Below are 24,267 nucleotides of genomic sequence, written 5' to 3'. Positions count from 1 at the left end.
AGCCTCTGGTAGCTATCATTCTATTCTCTGCTTCTATGAGTTCAACTTTTTTAGATTTCACATATAAGTGAGATCATGCAATATTTATCTCCCTCTGCCTGGCTTATTTCACCTAGCATATGTCCTCTAGGTCCATCCACGTTGTTGCAAGTGACAATGTCCTACTTTTTAAAGCCTGCCTCCAGTCTTGCTTCCTGTAATCTTATCCTCCATATTCAGCCATATGCAAATCTAGACACACCACTCTCCTGCCTAAAACTTTGTCTCCTTTTCACCTACTGAGGGAAACCCAGCTCCTCTTCAGTCACGTTGCCAGCCAGCAAAGCATTGCACGTTACTATCTAGTAACAGCAAATTATTTGAAATTTCTCATGAACGTAGTTCCTGCCTTTGAACCTCTACACATGTTGTTCCCTCTACCTGGAAATCCTTCCTCACCTAACTCTAGTTCATCTTTCAAAACTCAGATAAATCATCATTTACTTAGAAATCATTCCCTGTATCCCAGAATTGAGGGTCAATGCCTCTTCTCTAAAGTCTCATATCACTCTACTCATATTTATATCATAGCACTTACCAAATATTAGAATGATCTATTTTTATATCTCCTTGAAATGATATGATGTTTTTTCTGCATGTTACAGAAAGTCCAACTCAAACTGGAATATATGAGTACACATAAGTGAAAAGAGATAATGCAAGTTTAAAGTACAGTTTGATTTAAAGTTTCCTAGATTATTAGGGTTTCATTTTCCTGTGTTTCCCTTGACCCTGTCTTCCTGGCTAACTTAGATTAATGCCTTCATGATATCAAAATGATTTCCACAGTTCCAGCACAAGTTTCTTCACTGATATCTTGATGAAAAGAAAAAATGTCTCTTTCTTTTACAAGCAGACAAAAGCTCCACACTTCCTCTCACTGGATCAGTGAAAGACTGGTGCCCATTCCTAAACCAATCACTGATGCAAAAGAGATAGGAGTGTCATGATTGGCTCAGACTTTATGGCTGGAAAGTTCAAGTCCTTGCAGGATGGTGAAAAGAATAACAGATACTTTGGAGGCCACTGACAACTCTCCTGTTAGACTAGGCTCCTAATGGTCATGCGTTTCCTGCCATATTCATCTACGGGTTCCCAACATGTAGCACAGTGTTTGATACCCACATGGTAGATAATCAACACACATCTGCTTAGCTGATGAGAATTGAGTCTGCCTGGAACTGAAAATCACATTCTATATCCACGCTTCCCTCTCCACTTTAGCTCTGAAGTGCTACCACCATGCTGCCTACCTCCTGCAGCTGCTTCTCAACCTTCTTGTAAATGAATCCTTCTGCCTAAAATGGGTTTCCATTTGTCTTAGACTAGGTTACATTTTCTCAGTCAAAATTCAACTTAACCCGTCCCCTTCCAATCCCAGAAAGATCTGCCTGTTTAGAGGTACTCTGAGACTTCCCTTACAACTGGAAAATTCTGTGATAAATGCAAGAAGCTATCACCAGAAATGATGGAAACATCAAAAGAGAATGTTTTGCCAGTTAGTCCCTTTTTATTAAATATTCCCTGAAGGCAGCTACTATGTATCTTTTGATTATTCCTATAAAAGAAAGAGTATAACCAAGTAGAAAGAGACTAGACTTTGGAAACAGGTCTGGGTCAAATTCTGGTACCACTACTTCTTCACTCTATGAAATGTTGGCCAAATGATTTAATCTCTCTGAGCTCAGATTCCTCCTGTATAAACGGGAATAATAATCTCCACCTCCCAGGGTTATAAGAGTTACATAAAATGAACCGTGTAACGTGGCTGGGACAGTTTATGGCCAAATTGTTACACTCCCTTCCTCCCCTTGCAGCATCCAGACTATATTACTGGTAGGCCTAATGTTTTTGGTTCCATAATTCCCATCTTCAGGTGATCTAGGCTGTTGAATAAGTTCACTGTTGCTGGAGAAGCTCTTTTGAAAACTGCTCTGACCTCAGTGTCTAATCACAGAAACTCGAGGCTTCTTAGTAAACTTTGATATCTTGTCTCCAAAAAACATAATTATCTGCCTACCTTGGCATGCCCTGGCTTTGTTTGCCTGGTGAAGCAGAAAATAAATGGCTTGCCAGCGGTGGTCATGATGCAGACCTAGATATTAAATAAGATGGGTGTGAAAGTCAGGATCGCTGTGGATTCAAAGAAGCCTTAAGTATTCTCAGAGTTCCCTTAACTCTGGGCTTCCACACATGCTGCCTCTGTGATATAAAACTCACCCTCCTCTCCTATTTCCAAAAATAAACCCTATTGAGAATGTGTGCCAGGAAGAGAAGTTGTCTGTAGACCTTCAGATTTATCCTTGGACATCCCTGTTTATAAAACCCTACACAGGGCTAGTGTCTGGTATTCCTTCAGATATTTATGCCTTCTTTTGGTTTCTCTCTATAAATTCTCCTTCTCCTTTCCTAGTTTTCGCTCTACTTTCCTTCTGGGCACAAAACAAAATTCCTCTTACTATCTCACTCAGGGCATTTTATCATCAACTTTTATGGTTTTGACCACTAGTCCTCATTCTACCCTGTAGAGCTCATCACAAAATTTTATCCAACAAAGATGGTTCCCTCTTTCAGAGGAATTTTAATTTTAGCGACGATAATCATTATTAACATATGTATTTCATCTATCAATGTGATTAGATTTTATTCCTTGTGAAAAAAAATTACAGAAAGGGCCACACCATGGAAAGGACTGCAAATGTTTCAAAATCCCAGTGATTAAAAAAGCCAATGGCATTATTTGACACCTGAATGGAAGAAGACAGATATATAAGTGTTCCTTGCAAATGGATTTCTAGCAGGGGAAAAGAGATCTGGCAGTTCCTAGAGACAATGGTCTTTAGCCACCCGCTAAGACTAGGTTCTGAAGCCAGGCTGGATTAAATCTTCAATCTGCTCCTTACTAACTGTGGGAATTTGGGCAAATTTTTAAACTGTCTGTGCTTTAATTTTCTAACCTGCAAATATTGATAACAAGAATACCCATCTCAAAGGGTTTTTTGGAAAGTTAAATGAATTAGCACCTTTATATATGCGCAGTATGTACTCCAACAATGGCTGCTGGTTGAAGTAAATCAGGGATCAAAAAGTCATGATGTGGTCATGATGAAGACCTGGATAAGATGGATGTGAAAGTCAGAATTGCTGTGGATTCTAAGAACCCTTAGGTATTATTCTCAGGGTTCCCTTAACTCTGAGATATAAAACTCGGCTTCATCTCTTATTTCCAGAAATAAACCTTGCTGAAACTGTGTGCCAGGGAAGAGAAGTTGTGCATCTTGTGGGAGCCAATGAAAGAAAATCATTGTCCCAATGTGCCATTTTCTCTCTCTTCATGCAGATTTCTTTCTTTTGGTAAATACAACTGCCAAAAGCTCAGCTCTTTAAAGTTTTACACCTCTCCATTTCCATGAGAAGAACAACCAGAAGACTTGTGTCATCTTTCAGGGACATAATCCTTCAAAGTTTCACACTCTGGGTATGTGTGCAGATTACTGAGACAGGAAAACATGACATATATCTCCAGGATTTTTAAGTAATTTTATATGAAGTTGTTTCCTTCATATAAATGGAATGCAGATCCACTGTAGAAAGTCTAGAATATGTAGATAATAAGCAAAAGAAGAAAATAACAGTTATATCCCGTGCCAGCACCCAGAAATAACAACTGTTAATATTTCATTGCAAATGCCTTTGATCTTTCAAGTGTATATGTGTACCTGAGTATATAGCTTTTTTAAAAAAAATGGAGTGGTACAGTGCATGCAGGTTATCTTTTTGCATCTCAAGTGCACAGAGTTGAGTTAGCAGTGCTACTTGATTCATGGCATACCATATTTTCAGCTCTTTCAAGGGACTCTTGTGGATTTTTCCCCTCCTTGTTTTCAAATTTCACATCTGTTCCCTACCCACTAATGCAAAAATGCCAATACATTTGATATATTTTTAAGATATACTATTCTTTTGAGTGTGGATATATATGTAATCCATACAAATGATATTGTGCTCTAAGACCTCATCGTTTTTCATTTTTATTCAACACTGCTTCTGAAATCTAACCATGTTACTATGTGTACATCTAGCTCAAGGTTCTATTTGATGCCTAGCATTCCATCACATTTTACTTACCTACTACCCTAGTCAAATACATGTGGGTTGCCTCATATAAATAACTGGGAAGAATTTATCTGCTTTAGACCAAAGATGGAGCTTCCTGGATCATAGAGCAGGTGAGGGCCTCCTTTCACTCCATGTTGCCAGATTGTAGCCCAGATGGGGAAACCATTGTCTACTCTCTGCAGAGTGCATGGCATTATCCAGATTTCTAATTTTGGCCAATCTGATGGATGTAAAGTTGTATCTGACTGTTTTAATGTGCATTTTCTGATAATCAGGGACTTTGAGCATAGTTTCATACTCCTTAGCCAGTTACATTTCTCATTTTGAGAGAAACCTGTTTAAATCCTTAGATTTGGAGGCAGGAGTGGGGATGTGGCAGGGGCAGGGAAGGTGGTCATGCCTTTTTTTTCTGTTTATAGCAGTCCTCACTTGTCTGTGGGAGATATGTTCCAAGACCCCCCAGTGGAGGCCTAAAACCACAGAGAATATCAAACCCTATGTTTGTTCCTCAGAATACCTACCTATAATAAAGTTAATTTATAAGTTTGGCATAGTAAAAGATTAACAACAACTAATATAATAGGACAATTATAGCAATATACTATAATAAAAGTAATGTGAATCTCTCCCTCTCTCTCTCTGAAAATATCTTATTTTACTGTACCTACTGTACCAAGGATAACTGCAACCATGGAAAACAAGGCCTCAGATAATGGGAGACTAACTACTGGTATTTGTCTGATTTTCTTGTGATTCAAGATACCTACTTTAAGGTTTTCTGGCCTATATTTTGACAATCTGTCATCTTTGTGTTAACTTTCTTTCTTCAGTTCCTTTGCCAAATGTAAATTCTTAATTTCTCTTTTATCCATACAGTTTTATTATTTACACTTATGGGGCCAAGCCTGTAATTCCAGAACTTTGGGAGGCCAAGGAGGGTGGATCACTTGAGCATAGGAGTTTGAGACTAGCCTGAACAACATGATGAAACACTGTCTCTACAAAAAAATACAGAAGTTAGCCATGGTTTGGTGGCATGTGCCTGTGGTCCCAGCTTCTAGGGAGGCTGAGGTGGGAGGATAACCTGAGCCCAGGGAGGTCAAGGCTTCAGTGAGGCATGATTGTGCCACTGTACTCCAGCTTAGGCAACAGAGTGAGACCCAGTCTCCAAATAAATAAATACACATATTGCATATATCACTCAAATATCATTGTTTTGTTTTGTGTGTTGGAGGAATATTAGTAAAACCTGGTTTATTTATTGCAGAATTTCTTATAACTGGAATGTTTATATACATTGAAGCTATTTAAATTATTTTTAGAGTACTTTGTTGATACCATACCATTTGATTTTTATGAAAACTTTGAAGAGTAGGTGAGCAGGTATCCCCATTTCATGGATGAGGAAACTGATTTGACTCAGATTTCATGACCTGCCCAGATTCACAGAGCTCATCCGTTGCCATGCCACAACAAACAGGCAAATCCCTTGTTCCCTAGGCCAGCAGTATGCTTATCAAGAGTTGGGATTATTTCCAAAAAGGTATAATCATCTTAAACTTCTCCATGAAAAAGTCACTTACCACTTAAGAAGAGAGTCACATCAAAATGTTTGTTTTGATAAGTATGGATTGACTTACTACATTGGGCTAAGAAGTAAGCTCAATGGTCTTAAAAGAGGCAGAGGTGTTAGTCTGCTAAAAGGCAACTCATCTCTTTGAACACTGTTGGGGGAAATAAGTTTTTTTAATGAGTCCTGTTCTGAAAGTGATGAGTACAGATAATTTATGGTTTTCAAGGTAAGCCATTTTCTACACCTACCCTCAGATTACACAGATAGAATCAACCATTGGGCCAAGAAGAACAGAAACTTGAGTATGAAGAATGGGAAGTAAGAAGAAGTTTCTAATCACTCTCGCATCAGGAAATGTCCTCCCGGAAAATGAGTATGTAGTTAACTTTGACCTCGGTGCAGACCATAAAGACAGATGGGAGAGAAATATTGGACTCTGGTCCCTAAAATCAATGAATACTATCCCAGGGATGGCACTAATGAGCTGGGGGTCAGGTGGTTGTTTGTAGGGGAAGGTAAAGCCGAGCTCTTGGCTCCTGCTGGTAAAGGAAAAGGTGATTGAATGATGGGGTGATAGAGGGCTCATTCTTCAGTGTAATCTTAATTACATTACAAAATGCTGTTCATCAGCATTTTGTGGACAAGGAGAAAAAAGCTCAGTCAACTGCTGGTTGACTCTTTAATCTTGGCTTGTCCTTCAGCACCACGGGCAATCGCAAGCAAGACCTGTGTTCTCTGACTGAGCATGCCTCCCTCGTAAAAAAATTCCTTTTGCATAATCCAATTGAGCAACGCTTGTAGTCGGCACTTTAAGAAGAATCAGTATTTTAAATATTTGCCAAATGAGCTCAAAAGATTATAAAAACAATAATTATAGCTTCCATTTACTGACTACATACTAGGTGCCAAGCATTGTGTTTAACAAGCACCATTTCAATTACTCAGGGGTAAAAACCCTAGGGTACAAATACCGTTATTACCTCCATTTTGCAGATGAGGAAATTGAGGCTTAGAGATGTGGAATGAGTTGCCCGAGGTTACAAAGCTAATAAGTGGCAAAACCAGAATGCAAATCCAGAACTGTCTGACTCCAAAAATGAATTTCTGTATTCTTAAATTTCGTATGAGTTATCCACTGCTGCTTAACAAAGTATTCAAAAATTTAGCCACTTAAAACAACAAACGTTATTATATCTCATGGTTTCTGAGAATCACAAATCTAGGAGTGGCTTAACTGGGTGTTTCTGATGCAGTCTTTCTTGACGTTGCAGTCAATGTGTCAATCAGGGCTGCAGTCATCTGAAGACTCCACCAGAGCTAGAATATTTGCTTCCAACATCACTCACGTGGCTGTTGGCAAGAAGCGTTAGCTCCTCATCATGTGGGCTTCTCTACAGGGCTGCTGAGTTTCATCTATAAATAAAGATATCCTACAGGGATTTTAATGAGGATCACCTGAGATAACCTATGAGCTAGTGAGAGGTAAGCTGAAGCAGGCTGCACAAATTTTGGATAATATTATTAATGAATTTATTGCCATCTTGCCTAGGATATTCAGGAATATGGAGATATCCCTGACTCTTCCAAAAGAATGACCAAGATCATGCCTAATTACCTCCATGTCCTGGGAAAGCCCCGCTCTAATGGAGATGGCATCTTCTCCAGGGCTCTATAGGGTGGAGAAGATGAAGAAACCTGCACACAGCCCCCATGAAGATTCCAGTGTTGTGGCTGGGAATCTCTGTCTCCCTTTATGTTGGCTACATGAAAAACGAGTGTTTGCTTACAGAGACCTGGTGGCCATTAGAAGGTGAGCACCCAAACCCTTTGGTATCCTAGCCCACATATCGAGATCCCAACCCTGGATGGGAAGAACAAATGGCCTGGGTAGAAAATAAATCCAAGGCTAGCCTAAGAGCAGAGTATGATGGAAAGTCTTTGGTGTAAGAAAAACCCATCTGTGCTCATATTTGCTGGGAGGAAACTGGTGCCCATTAAGGTTGTGTAACCTGTAGAACAAAATATTTTGTATGTAAAGCACCTAGAAGAGTGTCTGGCACATAATAGGTACTCAGTAATAGAAGAGTCTTGGTAGTTTTGTTATTATTGTCATCATTCCAACTTCATATGGCTGTTTGAGGATTACTATATGCAATTATTTGTTTAAAATCTTATCGTTCATTAGATTGTAAATTCCATGAGAACAGGAACCTTGTATATCTGTCCTATTTACTACTATATTCCTAGTGCCTAACAAAGAGAAGATACTCAGCAAATATTACATGTATGAATATATCTAAATGTAGAGCTTTGTATGTACTAGGTGATCCATGGTTGATAATTATCAGCATTATAATCATCACCATACCATTCCCATTACCATCATCATCATCATCACCACCACCACCATCATCCCCATCCTCACGGCATAAGAATACCCTGGTGTGATAATTCAACAGTGTTCTCAGTGTATGACAATGAGACTTAATTTCTTTTCCACTTCAGGTACTTCTGGTTCACAGAAGAATCTGGGTGTTTTCTTTTTTTCCATGGTAAAAAAAGACCTGCTCCACCATATTGGTATAATGTTGTTATGGCTTGAGGAAAAAAATTGTATTCCTAAAAAATCTTAACAAGCCCCGTAATCAGATTCAACACAAATCTCTTGGAGTGATAGTCCACTGGTGTTGAATCCCATCTTCACTATTTTCTTTGTGGCCTTGGAAGAGTTACCAAACCTGTCTGGATCTTCATGGCCTCATTTCTAAAAGGACAAAAGTAAAAACTAACCAAAATACCGATAAGGCTATTGTAAAGAAATAACAGATGCTTTTTGTCTAATCTCTTGCATATGTCCTTTCCATGGTAGATGTTCAAAAATATTTATAGAATGAATGTGTTGACTAGATGAATGATATAATTTATGTCTATAGCTTCACTACTCATTCCAACAGCTGAGTCAGCACAAGGGATAGCCTTTGAAATTCTAGGGAACTCTGAAGGGTTGGAAGATGTAAGTTCCAGGACTCGCTGTGACTTTGGGCAAGTCCTGAGATATGATTCAGGGTCTCAAGGGTCTTATCCACATAATAGGAGGAAATTCTGTTTGCACAACAATGAGAATGCACTTACTGCCACTAAACTGTACGCTTAAAAATGATTACAATGATAAATTTTAATTGATTTTATCACAAAGAGGAAAATTCTGGCTAGCTAGAGTACTAGCTTTCTGGATACTAAGACTTGAGACCAAAAATATTGGCTATCATGTATAATCCCTTACTTATGCCAAACACTGGTAAAATGTCAGATGCATGATCTCACGTAATCCTCTCAGTGGTCCTGTGAGTGAGATATTATTACTACCCCCATTTTATAGATGAGGAAACAGAAGCTTAATGAAGTATTTCTAGAGCTGGAGTTTAAAGCCATGTGTGTCTCTTTGGAGAGCTCTTGTGCTTTCCTACTTAATATTCTGAAGTTCTTTTTGTTTGTTTGTTTGTTTTGTTTTGTTTTTGACAAATAACCAAATCACAAATGTAGGCAGCTCAAATCTTGGTCACATGAGCTTTGATAGAGAAGGTGGTATGGAGACCTGATACAGTTTGAGAAAGGCCTTGTTTGCTTCCATTCTTTGAAGCTCCCAGTGCATTGGAACAGAGGGAGAAAAGGAAGGAGGAGATGGAAGAGAGGCAACAGCAGAAAACAGTGCCAAGATGCAGTTACCAATATATTTCTGAATTTTTTTAATGTTTACATTTGATTCTTATATTTGCATGATTTTAATGACAAAAAATACTTTATTGGGCAAAGACATCGAAAGTCCCAATCAAGGTCCTACAAGATTAGAAAGCCTGAGCTAATGGCTTTCCAGCCTTCTGCTTCCAGCTTCCCACCTTCCAATTCCTCTCATAGTAAGAGGCCCTGGGTGGCATTGTGATATAACCTCAGCTGGCTCTTGGCATTCCCATAGACAGGGCTTCCAGGCTTCTCTTCTTACAGCTGGAGAAAGGAACAGCAAATCCAAGACTCTCATCATATTATTGGTTTGACAACACATAGCTATTAGGACCACAACCCAGGAAGGGTTGCTCCTTCGAATCTCCTCCCATGGACTTGACTGATTCTTAAAATAGTTGCAGTAGTCATAGTTATAACAATAACAGCAGCTGATACATAGAGGGCTGATAAATATGCTCTACGTAACTCATTAGTGTATCCCAACAATTAGGTAAGGTAGGTACAATCATTAGTCATTTTTTTCCATCTTTTTTCTCTAAGAGACAGGGACACCTAGAGTAATTTATCCAAGGTTACAAAATTTTTAAGACATGGAGGTGGAATGTAATCATGGACAATGTCAACCATTTATGGAGCATTTACAGTGAGATTGTTGCAAGGATTGAATGGAATAATTAACCATCTAACCCAGACCCTCACACCAATCCTGTGGACATGGTATCATAACCACCATCCTCAACTTACAGATGGGAAAGGCAAGACTTAAGGAAGTCAAAGAACTGGCTGCTATTACACAGTTCAGAGGTGGCAGAGCCATGGGGTCAGTCTTGTGCCAAAGCACAAACTATGTCCCTTCTGCCCTTTGGTCTTCTCAGGGCTGATTAGAAAACGAGAAGGTAGATTTCCAACTTTTTGCAGCATGACTTTACCTGGTCTCCTTAATAGTGCTGTGCTGCGAGTTTCTGTTGTTTCTGTTTTCATCCAAATAAAGCATAAGAGAAAGTTCTAGCCTCCTAAAGCATAACATCACATCTTAAGGGCCAAATTTGATAGTAAAATATATTGTTCTATTCAGTCTCCATATCAAATTTCTTACAGAAGATGGATGTCATTTGTGCTGCCTTTTGTAGGCACAAGTTGCAATTGCTTTTCAGCAATCATTTCTTATAACAGTGCAGAACAATTCCAGCCAGCCCAGGCGAGGTTTTTTTCATAATTCTGTAATAATCCATTATTTTATATTTATTCCATCAGTTTCAACAGTTCACAAGAACATCTATAATCTTAGATCCAGTAATCAACTGTTCCTGAATTGCCCCGTCCTAAATTTAGGCCTCACACTTGGTAATTTAGCTAGAGAGTTTCATTGGTGAGTGCCACTCTTTCACGGTTGAGGCAAAGTGCTACTATTTGGGCTGTATTTAATTCTTATTATTTAGCAAGTTGAACTGTATACCACGGAGTTTAATAATGCAGGGTGTAATTGCTCTAATGCTATGAAGGCACATGGCTGCTGACTTCCTCAGTCTTCACTAGGTCTCGCTGGCAAATGAGATGTTGCTGCTCAGTGAGGCTTCTCTGCTTCAATATTTTAAGAAAACAAATATCGTTGCAGTGTGGCATTTGTAGAAGAATCTGTTAAAGGGATGAAGTAGTCACAAGCCAGAGCTACTCATAACTGCGAATATTCATTGATTGAGGAATTCCTGAGTGCTTGACAATGTATGTCAGCTTATTTAATCTCACAACAACCATAGAAGGTGGGTCCTATTACTACCTCATTTAAGAGGCTTAAAGAGATTAGTTTATAGCATATCACATAGTCCGTGGCAGAGAATCCCTCTCCAGGATCAAACGTTTGCAAATACTATTGCGTTGTCTTCCCAGGACTACTTTCAGTTCTTTTTGCAGAGCATTAAGGAAAGAATGAGAGAGACAGAAAGCTCCACACATTCTTATGAAGAATAAAGAAAGTCCCAAGTGAGCTGTGAATACTGGATGTTTATTTGCCTGTTTCCCAGGTGGACTGTCATGACACTAATCACCAGTCATGGTGGTCCTTGTTTCTTTTGCCCCTTCCACTCTTCAAATATGATCTCAACAACTGAGAACAAAATGAATTTCACTCTGAAGTATAAAGTATCTTATTGAAGCTTTATCTATTCCCACTGCTAAGATCTCTTTCACTTTGTAGTAAGATTGACATTTGATTGCATGATGAAAACGACTCCTCCTTTATCAAAATGTTTAAGCTTTGAGGGCACCAGTATACATGTTTTTAAAAATAGACTTCTCATGCTTGTAATCCCAGCACTTTGGGAGGCCAAGGTGGGCGGATCACAAGGTCAAGAGATCGAGACCATCCTGGTCAACATGGTGAAACCCCATCTCTACTAAAAATACAAAAATTAGCTGGGCATAGTGGCACATGCCTGTAGTCCCAGTTACTTCAGAGGCTGAGGCAGGAGAATCACTTGAACCCGTGAGGCAGAAGTTGCAGTGAGCTGAGATCGCGCCACTGCACTCCAGCCTGGCGACAGAGCAAGACTCCGTCTAAAAAAAAAAAAGACTTATAATAATCATATGTATTTAAAGACCATATAAATGTATGTTATTTGTTAATGGACTGAGAATGGCATCTTACCCTAAATTTGAGGTTTGAGATTTACACATCTGAAACAACAGAGCAGATTTCAAGAAAAATGACAATAGAATTGACAGTTTATTTGGATTATACCTTCTGATTACCAAGAAGTGGATAAAAATTCTAAAATGTAACATACTTACCTAAACATAACTTGGAATTCATCAGCCAAACAATGAACATTTTGAGAGTACTTATGTAAGAAAAAGTGGATAAAAATCAATTCTGCTTCTAAAAATATTTAGAAATCCAAAAAACTTGGCCATAGCTGCTAAGAAATTATTCATTTTTAATGTTTCATTTTATAGAAATAATTAAATTTTATTATGACTTACTTATCTCTAAAAAACAACAAAAAATAATCACTATATATAATTTGTATTATTTATTGCTTCCTTCAATAAGTATTTCTTTTTTTTTTTTTTTTTTTGAGATGGAGTCTTACTCTGTCACCTAGGTGGGAGTACAGTGGCATGATCTTGTCTCACTGCAACCTCTGTCTCCTGGGTTCAAGTGATTCTCCTACCTCAGCCTCCCAAGTAGCTGGGACTATAGCCACCTGCCACCATGCCTGGCTAATTTTTGTATTGTTCAGTAGAGACGGGGTTTCACCATGTTGGCCAGGCAAGTCTTGAACTCCTGACCTCAAGTGATCCATCCACCTTAGCCTCCCAAAGTGAATAAATATTACTCAAATGCCACATCAGGAAGACAGCAGCAAGTGAGATGCAGTAGCTGAGTACATTCCACTGGGGAAGACAAGTTCTAAACGCAAAACCAAATCAGTATGTGTAATTTCAGATGATGATAAATATTATGACAAACATAAAGCAAAGTTAGGAAATAGACAATGCCTTCTTCACGGAGAAAAGTAGTCAAGGAAGGCCTTTTAGGGAGGTAGAATCCAAGCAGAGACTAACAAATGAGAAAGAGTGTTTTAATCTTTTTCATGTAGTCTTCACCAAAAAACATCGAGAAACCACCAGTCTTATCTAAAGGAAAATAATTCTCCCCTAATTTCTGCCTTGCCATAGTTTTTCTAGTTTGTCTTTCTTTGGAAAACAATTCTCTAAGATAAAAAGATCTCAGTTCATCTTTGCTTTAACATTACTCCCAAAGTGAGGCCAAACCACTTCATTTGTCCCAAAGGTGAGCCAAACTTGAGCAGCTCTACTGTGGGAACCAGTTCTACTCACAACTAGCTGGCAATCTCTGTTTTTGAAGGCTGCTATTTGAGTGGAGCTACCCCATCCTTTGGACTCGTCAGAGACCCCTGTTCTCATGGGAAACAACTTACCATTTCACAAATCTACATGATTCCCTAACCCAGCTGTTTTACCAGAATGATAAAAGTGCTATGTGGGCCTTTCCCGTTCTCCAGACTGGGAGTGAGGAGTTCATATGCTAACCTAGAAATAATACCTTGTGCTGCCATCTGGGGCTTCACAACCTCTTTTCCCAGCCTTTAGGGAAAGGAAGAGAAGGCAAGGAGATGCCATTGGATGGGATTCTCCTAAAAGCCAGACACTATCCCAAGCACCTGATACCCTTTATTTTATATAATCTACCTGGGAGCTCAGGAATGTCCTCATTTGACAGGTGAGAGAAAACTGAGGCCCATAGTGCTTAAACCACTTCTTTTAAGTTACCCAGTTCATAAGAGGTAGACCTGAGATTTTATCCCATTTCAGGTTCCAAAACTATCTCTCTTCTTTCTACTACAGAGGTCCGGGAAGATGTCAATTACTCTTGAATTCCAAATAATATATGGAACTCTCCACTGCTCAGCATATCCAAAAACCTACCTAATTGTCATGGTCAGTGCCTTGCATGTGGGACATCAAAGCCACAAGTTAAAGTCTCAGCCAAAGAAAGTTACAGTTTCTAGAAATATAATTTGCAATAGGAGAAGATATTTCAGGCAGTAAACTGACTGCCTTAACTGTGGGTGCCAAAACCCTATGGGGGATTTATCGAGAAGTTGAAATAAGAAACAAGACAAATACATTTAGACTTCACTGAATTCCTCACAGTTTGGGAGGAAGAAAAATATTATTCTCTGGAAATGGAAAAAAAATAGATTCATTCCTCTCTGCTATTACATGGGTCCAGCTGAGCAATAACGCACTGCGAAGCCAAATGCTCTGATCGGTTTCTCTGAGCTGTTATTAAAGTTTGCAAAATATTGCTCAGACTCTTTCTGGCAGAGTTTCAATATTGTCTATTTAAACTGGAATTGGGCTGGTACCGTTCATTTCTGTTAAACCTGCCAAAGCTGGTGGTCCCACTGCACAAATCTCCCGGCGCCACAGCCTTCATCCTGCAAGGCTGGCAACACCCTGAGAGCCTACACCCTCTGTTGGCTTTCTGATGTGACTCAGGTCAAGAATGACTGAATCAACCTTCCTCCCCTTTCTCTTTGCCTCCCTTTCTCACCCTCAGCACACCACACACATACACACACACACGTGCACATGCACACGCTGGCCCTTCACTTGCAGGAGGAAAGAAAGGAGCTATGCAGAACAGTGCATCTGTCTGGGAAGCTGTTAACTCTGCTAAAGCTGGAGACTCTCAGCCTGGTGTTCTAATAAGGACATGAGAACTCTTTTCCTCTGCTGATATAGCAGATGCTATTACCCTCCAACAATCTCCCTTACCATTCCCCAACTTTGCCCTCTACCCTCACTTCAGCCCAGCTGAACCTGTTCCATGTCCTCAAATACCCCATGTTCTTTCTTGCCCTGGGCTTTACTTCTGCTGATCCTCTGATGGGAATACATTTCCTCTCTCCCCTTCTGGTAAACTCCAGTTTACCCTCTAGGTTGCAACTTGGGCAACATCCCTCTGATCCCCCAGGATGATTTAGATGCCCCTGTTATGTGTTTCTATGGGGAGCTTAAGCTTATCTCATCTAATCACAACCTTGATTTTAAGTAAATGGTCTCCTGAACACAACTACCAGCTCTGAGACTCAGGAGGAGGCCTGTCTTATCCTCCTCATGTAGAACAGTGGGGTAAATGCTGTAACAGAGGGACCAAAAAGATATATGAAAGCTCCAATACACTATACTTTTATTTCTTGCACAGATAACATTACGAGGCAAGTGAACAGGTAGGCAGGATGGTCTGAACTTCTGCCATCATCAATAAGTGGCTTTCAAAGTCTTCCTAAAGACTTCTCCATTCAATCCAGCTGGAAAGTAAGAGAGTATGAAGGAGTGCCTTGCAGAAGGCTTTTTTTTTTAGACCAGTACTAGAAGTGTGTACATCACTGTTGTTCACACCACATTCTCATGGCAAGAACTCAATCACATGGCCATACCAAATTGCAAGCGATGCTGGGGCATGTAGCATCTGGCAACTACTCCTAGTAACAGGTAGGCAGAAGGAGGATCATAAATTTTGGTGGACAGGTAGCCTCTTTGCTACATCCTTCTATCCCCAGTGCCTAACACACAATAGCCAAATAATAAATAGTTGCTAAATAAATCAATAAAGAGTTTAAAAAAACTTAGGGCATAAAACATCACCTTAATATACTCCAAGCTGTGATATAGGACTATATTCTCACAACTGCTTTGAATAAAAAACTGCAAACTACCAAAGGTCAGACAGGCAGTAAAAATCTCAATTTCCTTAGCCACTTTTATTGTTCACTAGTTGAATGACAGTGCCTGGCACAATACCCAGGATATAGGTTCTGTTCAATGAATATGGGTCGAATGAATGAATTATTGGAAATCATAGGTTATTGAGATTAGAAGTGACCTGAACATAACCATGGTTTTATTATGCTTGCCAAGTGATCTGTCAGTTCCCCCTTCCTAGGAAGTGCATCACTCCCAGAGTTAGCACCTGCCATCTTAGGTCAGCCCTGACTCTAGGAAACTCCTTTCTTCCTTTGATCTAAAGCCTGGCTCCCTGCTGTAGCACAGAGTTGAAAGAAAGAAATTCAAATATTTTATCATCTGCTCTGTGCCAGGCATTGTCCTGGGTGCATTTATGTTATTTCACTTATTCCCCATAACAACTCAGAGAAGGAAATTACTGCTGTGGCTCAGTCCACCCTCTTCCCTGCCTGGATTGCTGCCTTATTATTAATAACCTTCTAATTGTGCTCCTTGCTTTCACTGTTGCCCTCTTATAAGAAGTCTGAACCTAAGATTATCTTTTTAAATTGTAAATCAAAAGTCATCACTTCCCTGCTTAAAACCCCACACTGGCTTTCCATTGCACTTGGAATAAAATCCAAATTTTTTGTCGTCACCCACAAGCCCACTTGATTGGGTTCCTTCCTGCCCCTCTGATTTGGTCTCAGCCACTCTCCTGCTCGCTCACTGTGCTGCAGGCACACCAGCCTTCTTTCCTTTCTTGAATACCTCAAGTTTATTTGCACTCCAGGGCCTTTCCACTTGCTATTTTCTCTGCCTGGAGCCCTCTGCCCCCAATTCTTTCTTGGGCTGATTCCTTGTTGCCATTCAGTTTTCAGTATAAATGCATTTTTCTCGGTGAAACCTCTGATCGTAGAATGTAGAGTAGTTCTCCAGTCTCAACTTGTCCTTCTGTCCCTATAGGTCACACAAATTGTGTGTTCTCCAAAGGAGCTCAAACCTGACTGCATACATCAGACCCACCAGGGAAGCTTCCAAGAAACGTCATTATCCAGGAAGCTTCCCTAGCAATTCTGATTTCATATGTCCTCTGGATTGTTTAGGAATCAGTAGTTGGAATAGCTCTCCTAAATGATCCTGATGTGTAGCCAGTCTAGAAAACCATGAGTCCAATATTTCTGTCTGGGATAGAATCCCGCTTCAATATCTGATTAGCTCTACACCTTGGGCAAGCCATTTAGCCTGTTTAATCCTCATATCTAAAATTGTGACAAGAATAGTATCTATGTCACAGGTTTATTGTGAGCACTGGAGGAGAATTTCAAGTGAAACGCTTAGCATGGTGCCTGGCCCACAGCAAGCCCTCATTAAACGTTGGCTCCTATTATCATTGTTACCCTCCTACTCCTTTTACTCCCTCTCCTCCTTCTCCTTGGCAGCTTTTCAGGGATGTCAAGGCAACCATCACAAAATACCTCTCTTCCAGGCCAGTAACACTCAGTTTTCTTTTTTTTAATCCTTTTCCACATGGCAGATTCATATTTCTTCTCTCATAGACAGATCACATCCCAGGAGGAGGTGTTGTATTTCTGCACCCCAGAACTCATAAGGGTTGAAGCCTCTGATGCAATAAATGTAGATAATTGGGCTCCAGCTCTGAACTTCGGATGGCACTCATTACTGGCCCTGGTAGGGCAGCCGTGTGTGGCCTCTCATTCCGGGGAAGTCTTCTTATAGGGGAACTCTATGTGAGAGTGTCTGTAATGAAGGGGGAGACTGGAGAGAGAGTATGGGAGTTTGTTTCCTGAATGCTTTTCATCCTGACATGCTTAGTTGAGAGTCAGAGCCCAGCCCACATTAACTCATTGAGTTCCTGGAGTTTGTTGTAGATTTTCAGCCTTTTTCATTATAGTCAACACCATAGGAGCCAAAATAATGAAAATAGTGTTTGATGAAGTGGGAAAAGCAGGTCTCAATGTCCATAGTGAAGTTAGAAAGGAGAAGGAGAGAAGGCTAAATGTAAAAAGCAAAGTGCACATTAGTTAGTAATAAGGCATACTGTGGACTTGGGGGGACATGTAAATAAGTCAGGGAGAAAGAATTCTAGACATTGTACAGGAGATACAATTTTCCTAAGTCTTCTTTCTTTTTTTATTGCTGTTTATCTTGCAAAGGCAAGATAAATAAGTTTGATTTTTTTATTTATTTATATATTTTAAATTTTTATTATTTTATTTTTACATAAGTTATTTGGGTACAGGTGGTATTTGGTTACATGAGTAAGTTATTTGGTGGTGATTTGTGATTTTGGCGCACCCATCACCCAAGCAGTATACACTGCACCATATTTGTAGTCTTTTATCCCTCGCCCCCCTCCCACTCTTCCCTTCAAGTCCCTAAAGTCCATTGCATCATTCTTATGCCTTTGCGTTCTCATAGCTTAGCTCCCACATATCAGTGAGAATATACGATGTTTGGTTTTCCATTTCCATACTTCACTTAGAATAATAGTCTCCAGTCTCATCCAGGTCACCGCAAATGCTGTTAATTAATTCCTTTTTATGGCAGAGTAGTATTCCATCGTACATATGTACCACAGTTTCCTTATCCACTCATTGACTGATGGGCATTTGTATTGGTTCCACGATTTAGCAATTGTGAATTGTGCTGCTATAAACATGCATGTGCAAGTATCTTTTTCGAATAATGACTTTTCTTCCTCTGGGTAGATACCCAGTAGTGGGATTGCTGGATCAAATAGTAGTTCTATTTTTAGTTCTTTAAGGAATCTCCACACTGTTTTCCATAATGGCTATACTAGTTTACATTCCCACCAGCAGTGTAGAAGTGTTCCCTGATCACTGCATCCAAGCCAACATCTACTGTTTTTTGATTTTTTGATTATGGCCATTCTTGCAAGAGTAAGGTGGTATTGCATTGTGGTTTTGATTTGCATTTCCCTGATCATGAGTAATGTTGAGCATTTTTTCATATGTTTATTGGCCATTTGTGTATCTTCTTTTGAGAATTGTCTATTCATGTCCTTAGCCCACTTTTTGATGGAATTGTTTGTTTTTCTTTTTCTTACTGACTTGTTTGAGTTTGTTGTAAATCCTGGATATTAGTCCTTTGTCAGATGTATAGATTGTGAAGATCTTCTCCTACTCTGTGGGTTTTCTGTTTACTCTGCTGACTGTTCCTTTTGCCATGGAAAAGCTCTTTAGTTTAACTAGGTCCCAGCTATTTATCTTTGTTTTCATTGCATTTGCTTTTGGGTTCTTGGTCATGAAATCCTTGCCTAAGCCAGTATCCACAAGGGTTTTTCCAATGTTATTTTCTAGAATTTTTAGCTTCAGGTCTTAGGTTTAAGTCTTTAATCCATCTTGAGTTGATTTTTATATAAGGTGAGAGATGAGGATCCAGTTTCATTCTCCTACATGTGGCTAACCACTTATCTGAGTACCATTTGTTGAAAAGGGTGTCCTTTCCTCACTTTACGTTTTTGTTTGCTTTGTCAAAGATCAGTTGCCTATAAGCATTTGGGTTTATTTCTGAGTTCTCTATTCTGTACCATTGGTCTATGTGCCTATTTTTATACCAGTAACATGATGTTTTGGTGACAATGGCCTTGTAGTATAGTTTGAAATCAGGTAGTGTGATGTCTCCAGATTTGTTATTTTTGCTTAGTCTTGCTTTGGCTATGTCTAAGTCTTATTCTTAGTCATGGGTCACTTCACTTTCTCTTAAGGTTGAGATCTGCTTTTGTGTGGTGAGGTACATTTGGGGAATGGGGAAGATAGGATCACAGGTAATCATAACATTTTGTATTAGTTAAATATTCTTCAAGCTCTATAACATGTTCAATTACATCCCTATGAGTAAGAAGTAAACCACATAACAATATTCTTGTCTAAGCAATGAGGAAAGTGACTTACCCAGTATCATATTCCATGTTATACCAGGCCAAGTAGGAAAACCCATGTCATCTTTTTTTTTAACTCTCATTTTAGGCTTCTGGGTACATGTGCAGGTTTGTTACATAGGTACACTCGGTCATGAGGGTTTGTTATGTAGATTATTTCATCATCTAGGTACTAAGCCTAGTACTCAATAGTTATTTTTTCTGCTCCTTTCCCTCCTTCCACCCTCCACCCTCAAGTAAGCCCCAATGTCTGTTGTTCCCTTCTTTATGTCCACGAGTTCTCATCATTTGGCTCACACTTATAAGTGAGAAGATGTGATATTTGTTTTTCTGTTCCTGCGTCAGTTTGCTAAGGATAATGGCCTCCAGCTCCATCTATGTTCTCACAAAAGACATGATCTCATTCTGTTTTATGGCTGCACAGTATTTCATGGTGTGTATGTACCACATTTTCTTTATCCAGCCTACCATTGATGGGCATTTAGGTTGATTCCATGTCTCGCTATTGTGAATTGTGCTGCAGTGAACATTCACATGCATGTGTCTTTATGGCAGAATTATTTATATTCTTCTAGGTATATACCCAGTAATTGGACTGCTAGGTTGAATAGTAGCCCTGAAAGCCTATATCCTCTAATTCCTGGTTCAGTGTCCACCCCATCTGATGCTATCAAAGGTTTATGGAATGTTCTACTTATACACCCTCTCACTGTTCCTCAGTTTTCTACACACACACATCCAAAGCTACCATGTTCTTCCAAGCAGCTCTCATCCTAGCCAGATGGCCCCTCTGAAAGTTCTTGACTCCCCCAAGCTGCCTTAGTACCTTCTCTGTGCACCCATGGAACTTTGCTCCTGTCTCAGTTACTACACAGAGTTTACTGGATTCTAATTATTTTTCTTTACAATACTACCTCCTCATTATTACTTTCTCCAGGGCAGGACTATGTATGTACTTATCTTTGTATTACCAGCTTCTTACAAAGTGCACAGCATATAGGGAATCCTCCATAAATGTTTGTTGAATAGTTGGATAAATTGATGGATGGATGGATGGGTGGTCAGATAGTCAGATGGACAGAAGTTCTTTCAGGGTGAGTTTTAAAGAAATATACGAGAAGCCAGCTTGCTATCAAAGGAGGATTTTCTTGACTTTCTGATAAAGATAGGATCCATCTGATGCTTTTGGTTTAGAACTAACACCATAATTACTTATCCATGTTCTGCTAGAAATTTCATTGCTGAAATATGGGTTCGGTATGAGGCTTCAGTACGCCCCAGAAAGAAGTATCTTGTCCCAGGCAATAGTGTAATATGAGTAGCATAGTCTCCAGATGGTGAGAATTTTAATCCTGAGTTATTGAGTGTATGATTTCTTGCTAGCAACTTAGCTTCCTCATTCCTCAGTGTCCTCATGTGTTAAATGGGGACAACATTGGTACCTCGTGTACAAATGGTTTGTGAGGATTAAATGATATAATAAATATAAAACACTTAGTATGCACCAGCACTTCGGACAGTGCCTGACACAGAGTAAGCGCTCAATGTGCCTGAGTCCTTTTGTCTTCCTACTGTGTACATATGCATCTCTGTGACCCAGAAAGTCTAGCTGAGTCAGCTCTGTATCTTGAGACTCAGTTCCTGCAGAGCCTGAGGAGGTGATCGAAGCTGCTCTGGAGACTGAACCAGGTGTAATTCTCTGCATCCTTAGCCAAGTTACTTCCCATTTCTGAGCCTCAATCTCATCATCTGTCCTTGGAGAGCTGCTTTGATGATTTTGTAAGTTCAAGGTCATATGCTGAGTATCCTCGCTGCGCTTGGCCTGTCCCTGCATATGAATTGAACTGTAAGCTCTTTGAAAAGGGGGACTGTTTTATCCTCACCTTTTCACATCTGATCCCAAATTGCTCTTTAGAAGGCCCTTGATAAAGTTTTGCTGAGTTTGAATCAACTTCCCTAAATCGCTTAACATGCTCTTTTGGAGACTTAGTTGAACTCCTGAACGCTAAGCTCCAGAAAGGTACTGGCCCATTAACCCTATTCCCCTGCAAACAGTTAGGAACTTAATGATCCTGCTGCCCCCAGCATGGTACAGAGCTCACCCCCTGCAGATCATTCCCAGATCCTTTCTGGGAGCCAGCCTCCAAAAGCCCTGGCAGCACAACTTTGCTGGCAGCATTTGGGAAGTGAGGCCACGTCCTCTGCAAACTTAATGGAGTGGCCTTTTTTTAGTTTCCAGACAACAGCATTGTATTCAGAGGCAGAAGGCTCTCGTTGGGGTTGTAAGCTTTTTTACACCTGTGCCTACATAGCACAGATGTATAACACATTCAACATAAGGGGAATAAATGAATGAATGAATGGGGCATAGTTTTTTGGTAGTACCAACCTCAAGATGTATAGCATTTAATACAGGAAGAAGTCTAGGGAGAACTACTTTTACTATTTTCTAATAAAAAATGTCTTATCCCCTGAGTAATTTTATGACCTCTATAAGCATAGGGCAGGAGAGGATGCAACAAAAGCTTTTGGTCATTTCAATAAACACTCTCTCCAACTCTCTGCCCTTTTCATGAATTCCCAGTTGAGAAATATCTGTAATAGGTGAGCAATGATAATGTCATTGAATAAAGATTGATGGAAACAGATATAAACCCAAAACGTTTTTAGTGCCAGAAATACTGTTTGCTCAACAATAAGTTACATCAAAGGACTTAAACATTTCCCACAGAGGTCAGCAATTCTGCCAGTGATGTACTGAAATTCACACCTCTGCCAGAAGCGCTCTGTTCCTGGCATGAAACAGAAAAAGTCACATCTGTTAACGTCAGTATCCCAAGGAGGCAATTTTGCCTTTTCTGATTATTGTTCAGGTGCTTTATTCTCCAAAAGCCAGCCTCTGGAAGCTTCTTGGAACATATAAAATTTAAAGCTTTGTTTTAAAATTTATAAATCCCTTTAATTTGTTTTATTTTCTTTTTTTCATTTTTGTAAATCCTTGAACTAAAAATAGAGCCTGTGGCTGTCTGTCCTATGGGAATCTTAGAGGTACTCCTGCTTCAGCAAATATCACCCTTATTCATGTAATTGGCCCCATCCTTAAACAAACCATGTGACCAAAACTACATCTTTGGTTTTATTTGTGATATTAAAATAATATTGTCCGTTGTCATTCCAGTATTTGTTATTTGAGATTCATGATTTTGGAGTCAAGGTATTTGGAATTAGAAAATAAGGATAATAATAGTAACATTTGCATGCCAAGTGGTTTTTCTTTCCTTACTTCATTGAACTCCTACAATTCCTGTGTGATCTGAGGGTACTATTATTTTGTTGTAATGAGGGAAAGGAGTCACTAGTCAAGGTTAGAACCCAGACCTTTCCAAAGCCTGCAACCAGTGCAGTCCTCAGCCACTCTCATGATCCAAATCCACCTTACCTGTTCTGTGTGTTTTAACAGCACCTATCAACTTCCAACATACAATTTCCTTATTTATTGTGTGTTTTGTTTATTGTCTCTTCCCTCACTAGAATCTGAGTTCTATGAACACAAGAATTACTTTTTTCTGTTCTATTCATGGATCTATCCCAAGATCGAGAATAGAGCCTGGCATGTTAATCGCACATATATTGCAATTGTTACCCTTACTTGTTTATTGATGGTCCCATGCCACTCTGTGTTTCACTGGTGGAAAAACTGAGGCCAGGAGCCACCTGGTGATTCACTAAAGATGACACCATGAGCAACTTTGCAAGAAAAACAAGATCTCCTAACTGCCAGCCCAATTCTTTGCCTAAATCTCAACTCTCTCTTGCCCTACTTTTATTATGCTATAAAATGAATAACTGTTTATGAGTTCATTCTCAGGCACATTATTGCTTTTATATTACATCAAAGAACTTGAGATGGGCAAAAGACATAGCCCTATTGATTGTTCTCAGAAACTCAACTTTTCCATCCCGCAAGGAATCCTTGCTTAAGGCTCATTTTGAAGACAGGAGCCAGTCTCTAACAGAAGACTGTCTCCAACAAGTCTACCTTCCCATCAGGGCAGGGTCACTGTGGTGATTGGTTTTAGAAATCTTGAAATCAATCAACTGAATTGTTGTATTTCTATCCACCAGACTCCTACAGAACATTAGAACTGACCAGAAGTCGAAATGCTAAGATGTTTTTGGCTCATGGTTGCTCAGTGAGTCAGTGTCTTCTAGGGAAAACCCAGATGCTACAGGAGATAGCATGGGAGTGACTTAGTGTGACTTTGAATGAGGCATTGAATCCGTGGGCCTAATGTATAGGAGAGAAGTCTTGGATGAAAGCTGAAAAAGAAAGTGACAACTCTAGAAGTAAGGGTGTATTAAGATAAAAGGGTTTGTGTTTGGCTTTCAGAAAAGAAGAAAGACTCCAGAGGCTGTCAAGAGAAGATATTTATTTGAGCATAAGTTGTTTTTACATCATCAGCAACAGAGCACACCTCCTAACCCTCATATTAATATCTCTCATTCTGCTTAAGCTGTAATATGTAACTCCTAGTAGAAGACTTAGAGACATTTTTCTACTTCTGATGATAAGTCTAGTCTACTCTACTGTCATACCCATTCTCGAGGCTGCTGG

At 39.6% G+C, this 24,267-nt stretch overlaps 1 protein-coding gene across 8 annotated transcripts in view; it reads left to right on the top strand.

The window, feature by feature from the left end:
- Positions 1-24,267, top strand: part of SAMD12 (sterile alpha motif domain containing 12) — a 492,602-nt gene that overhangs the window by 376,337 nt on the left and 91,998 nt on the right. For 2 of the 8 annotated variants that reach the window (XM_009455826.5, XM_009455825.5), the window contains exon 5: positions 7,397-7,541. The exons of 3 other annotated variants lie outside the window; for them this stretch is intronic. In XM_009455826.5, the coding sequence (XP_009454101.1) occupies positions 7,397-7,541 (145 nt within the window). 3 more of the 8 variants (XR_682014.4, XR_010159661.1, XM_009455827.4) reach the window with 3 other exon arrangements.

The sequence above is a fragment of the Pan troglodytes genome, chromosome 7 (genome assembly GCF_028858775.2).
Source record: "Pan troglodytes isolate AG18354 chromosome 7, NHGRI_mPanTro3-v2.0_pri, whole genome shotgun sequence".
Lineage (NCBI taxonomy): Eukaryota > Metazoa > Chordata > Mammalia > Primates > Hominidae > Pan > Pan troglodytes.
The sequence above is the reverse complement of the archived record's forward strand: the minus strand, read 5'-3'. Positions and strand labels throughout refer to the sequence as shown.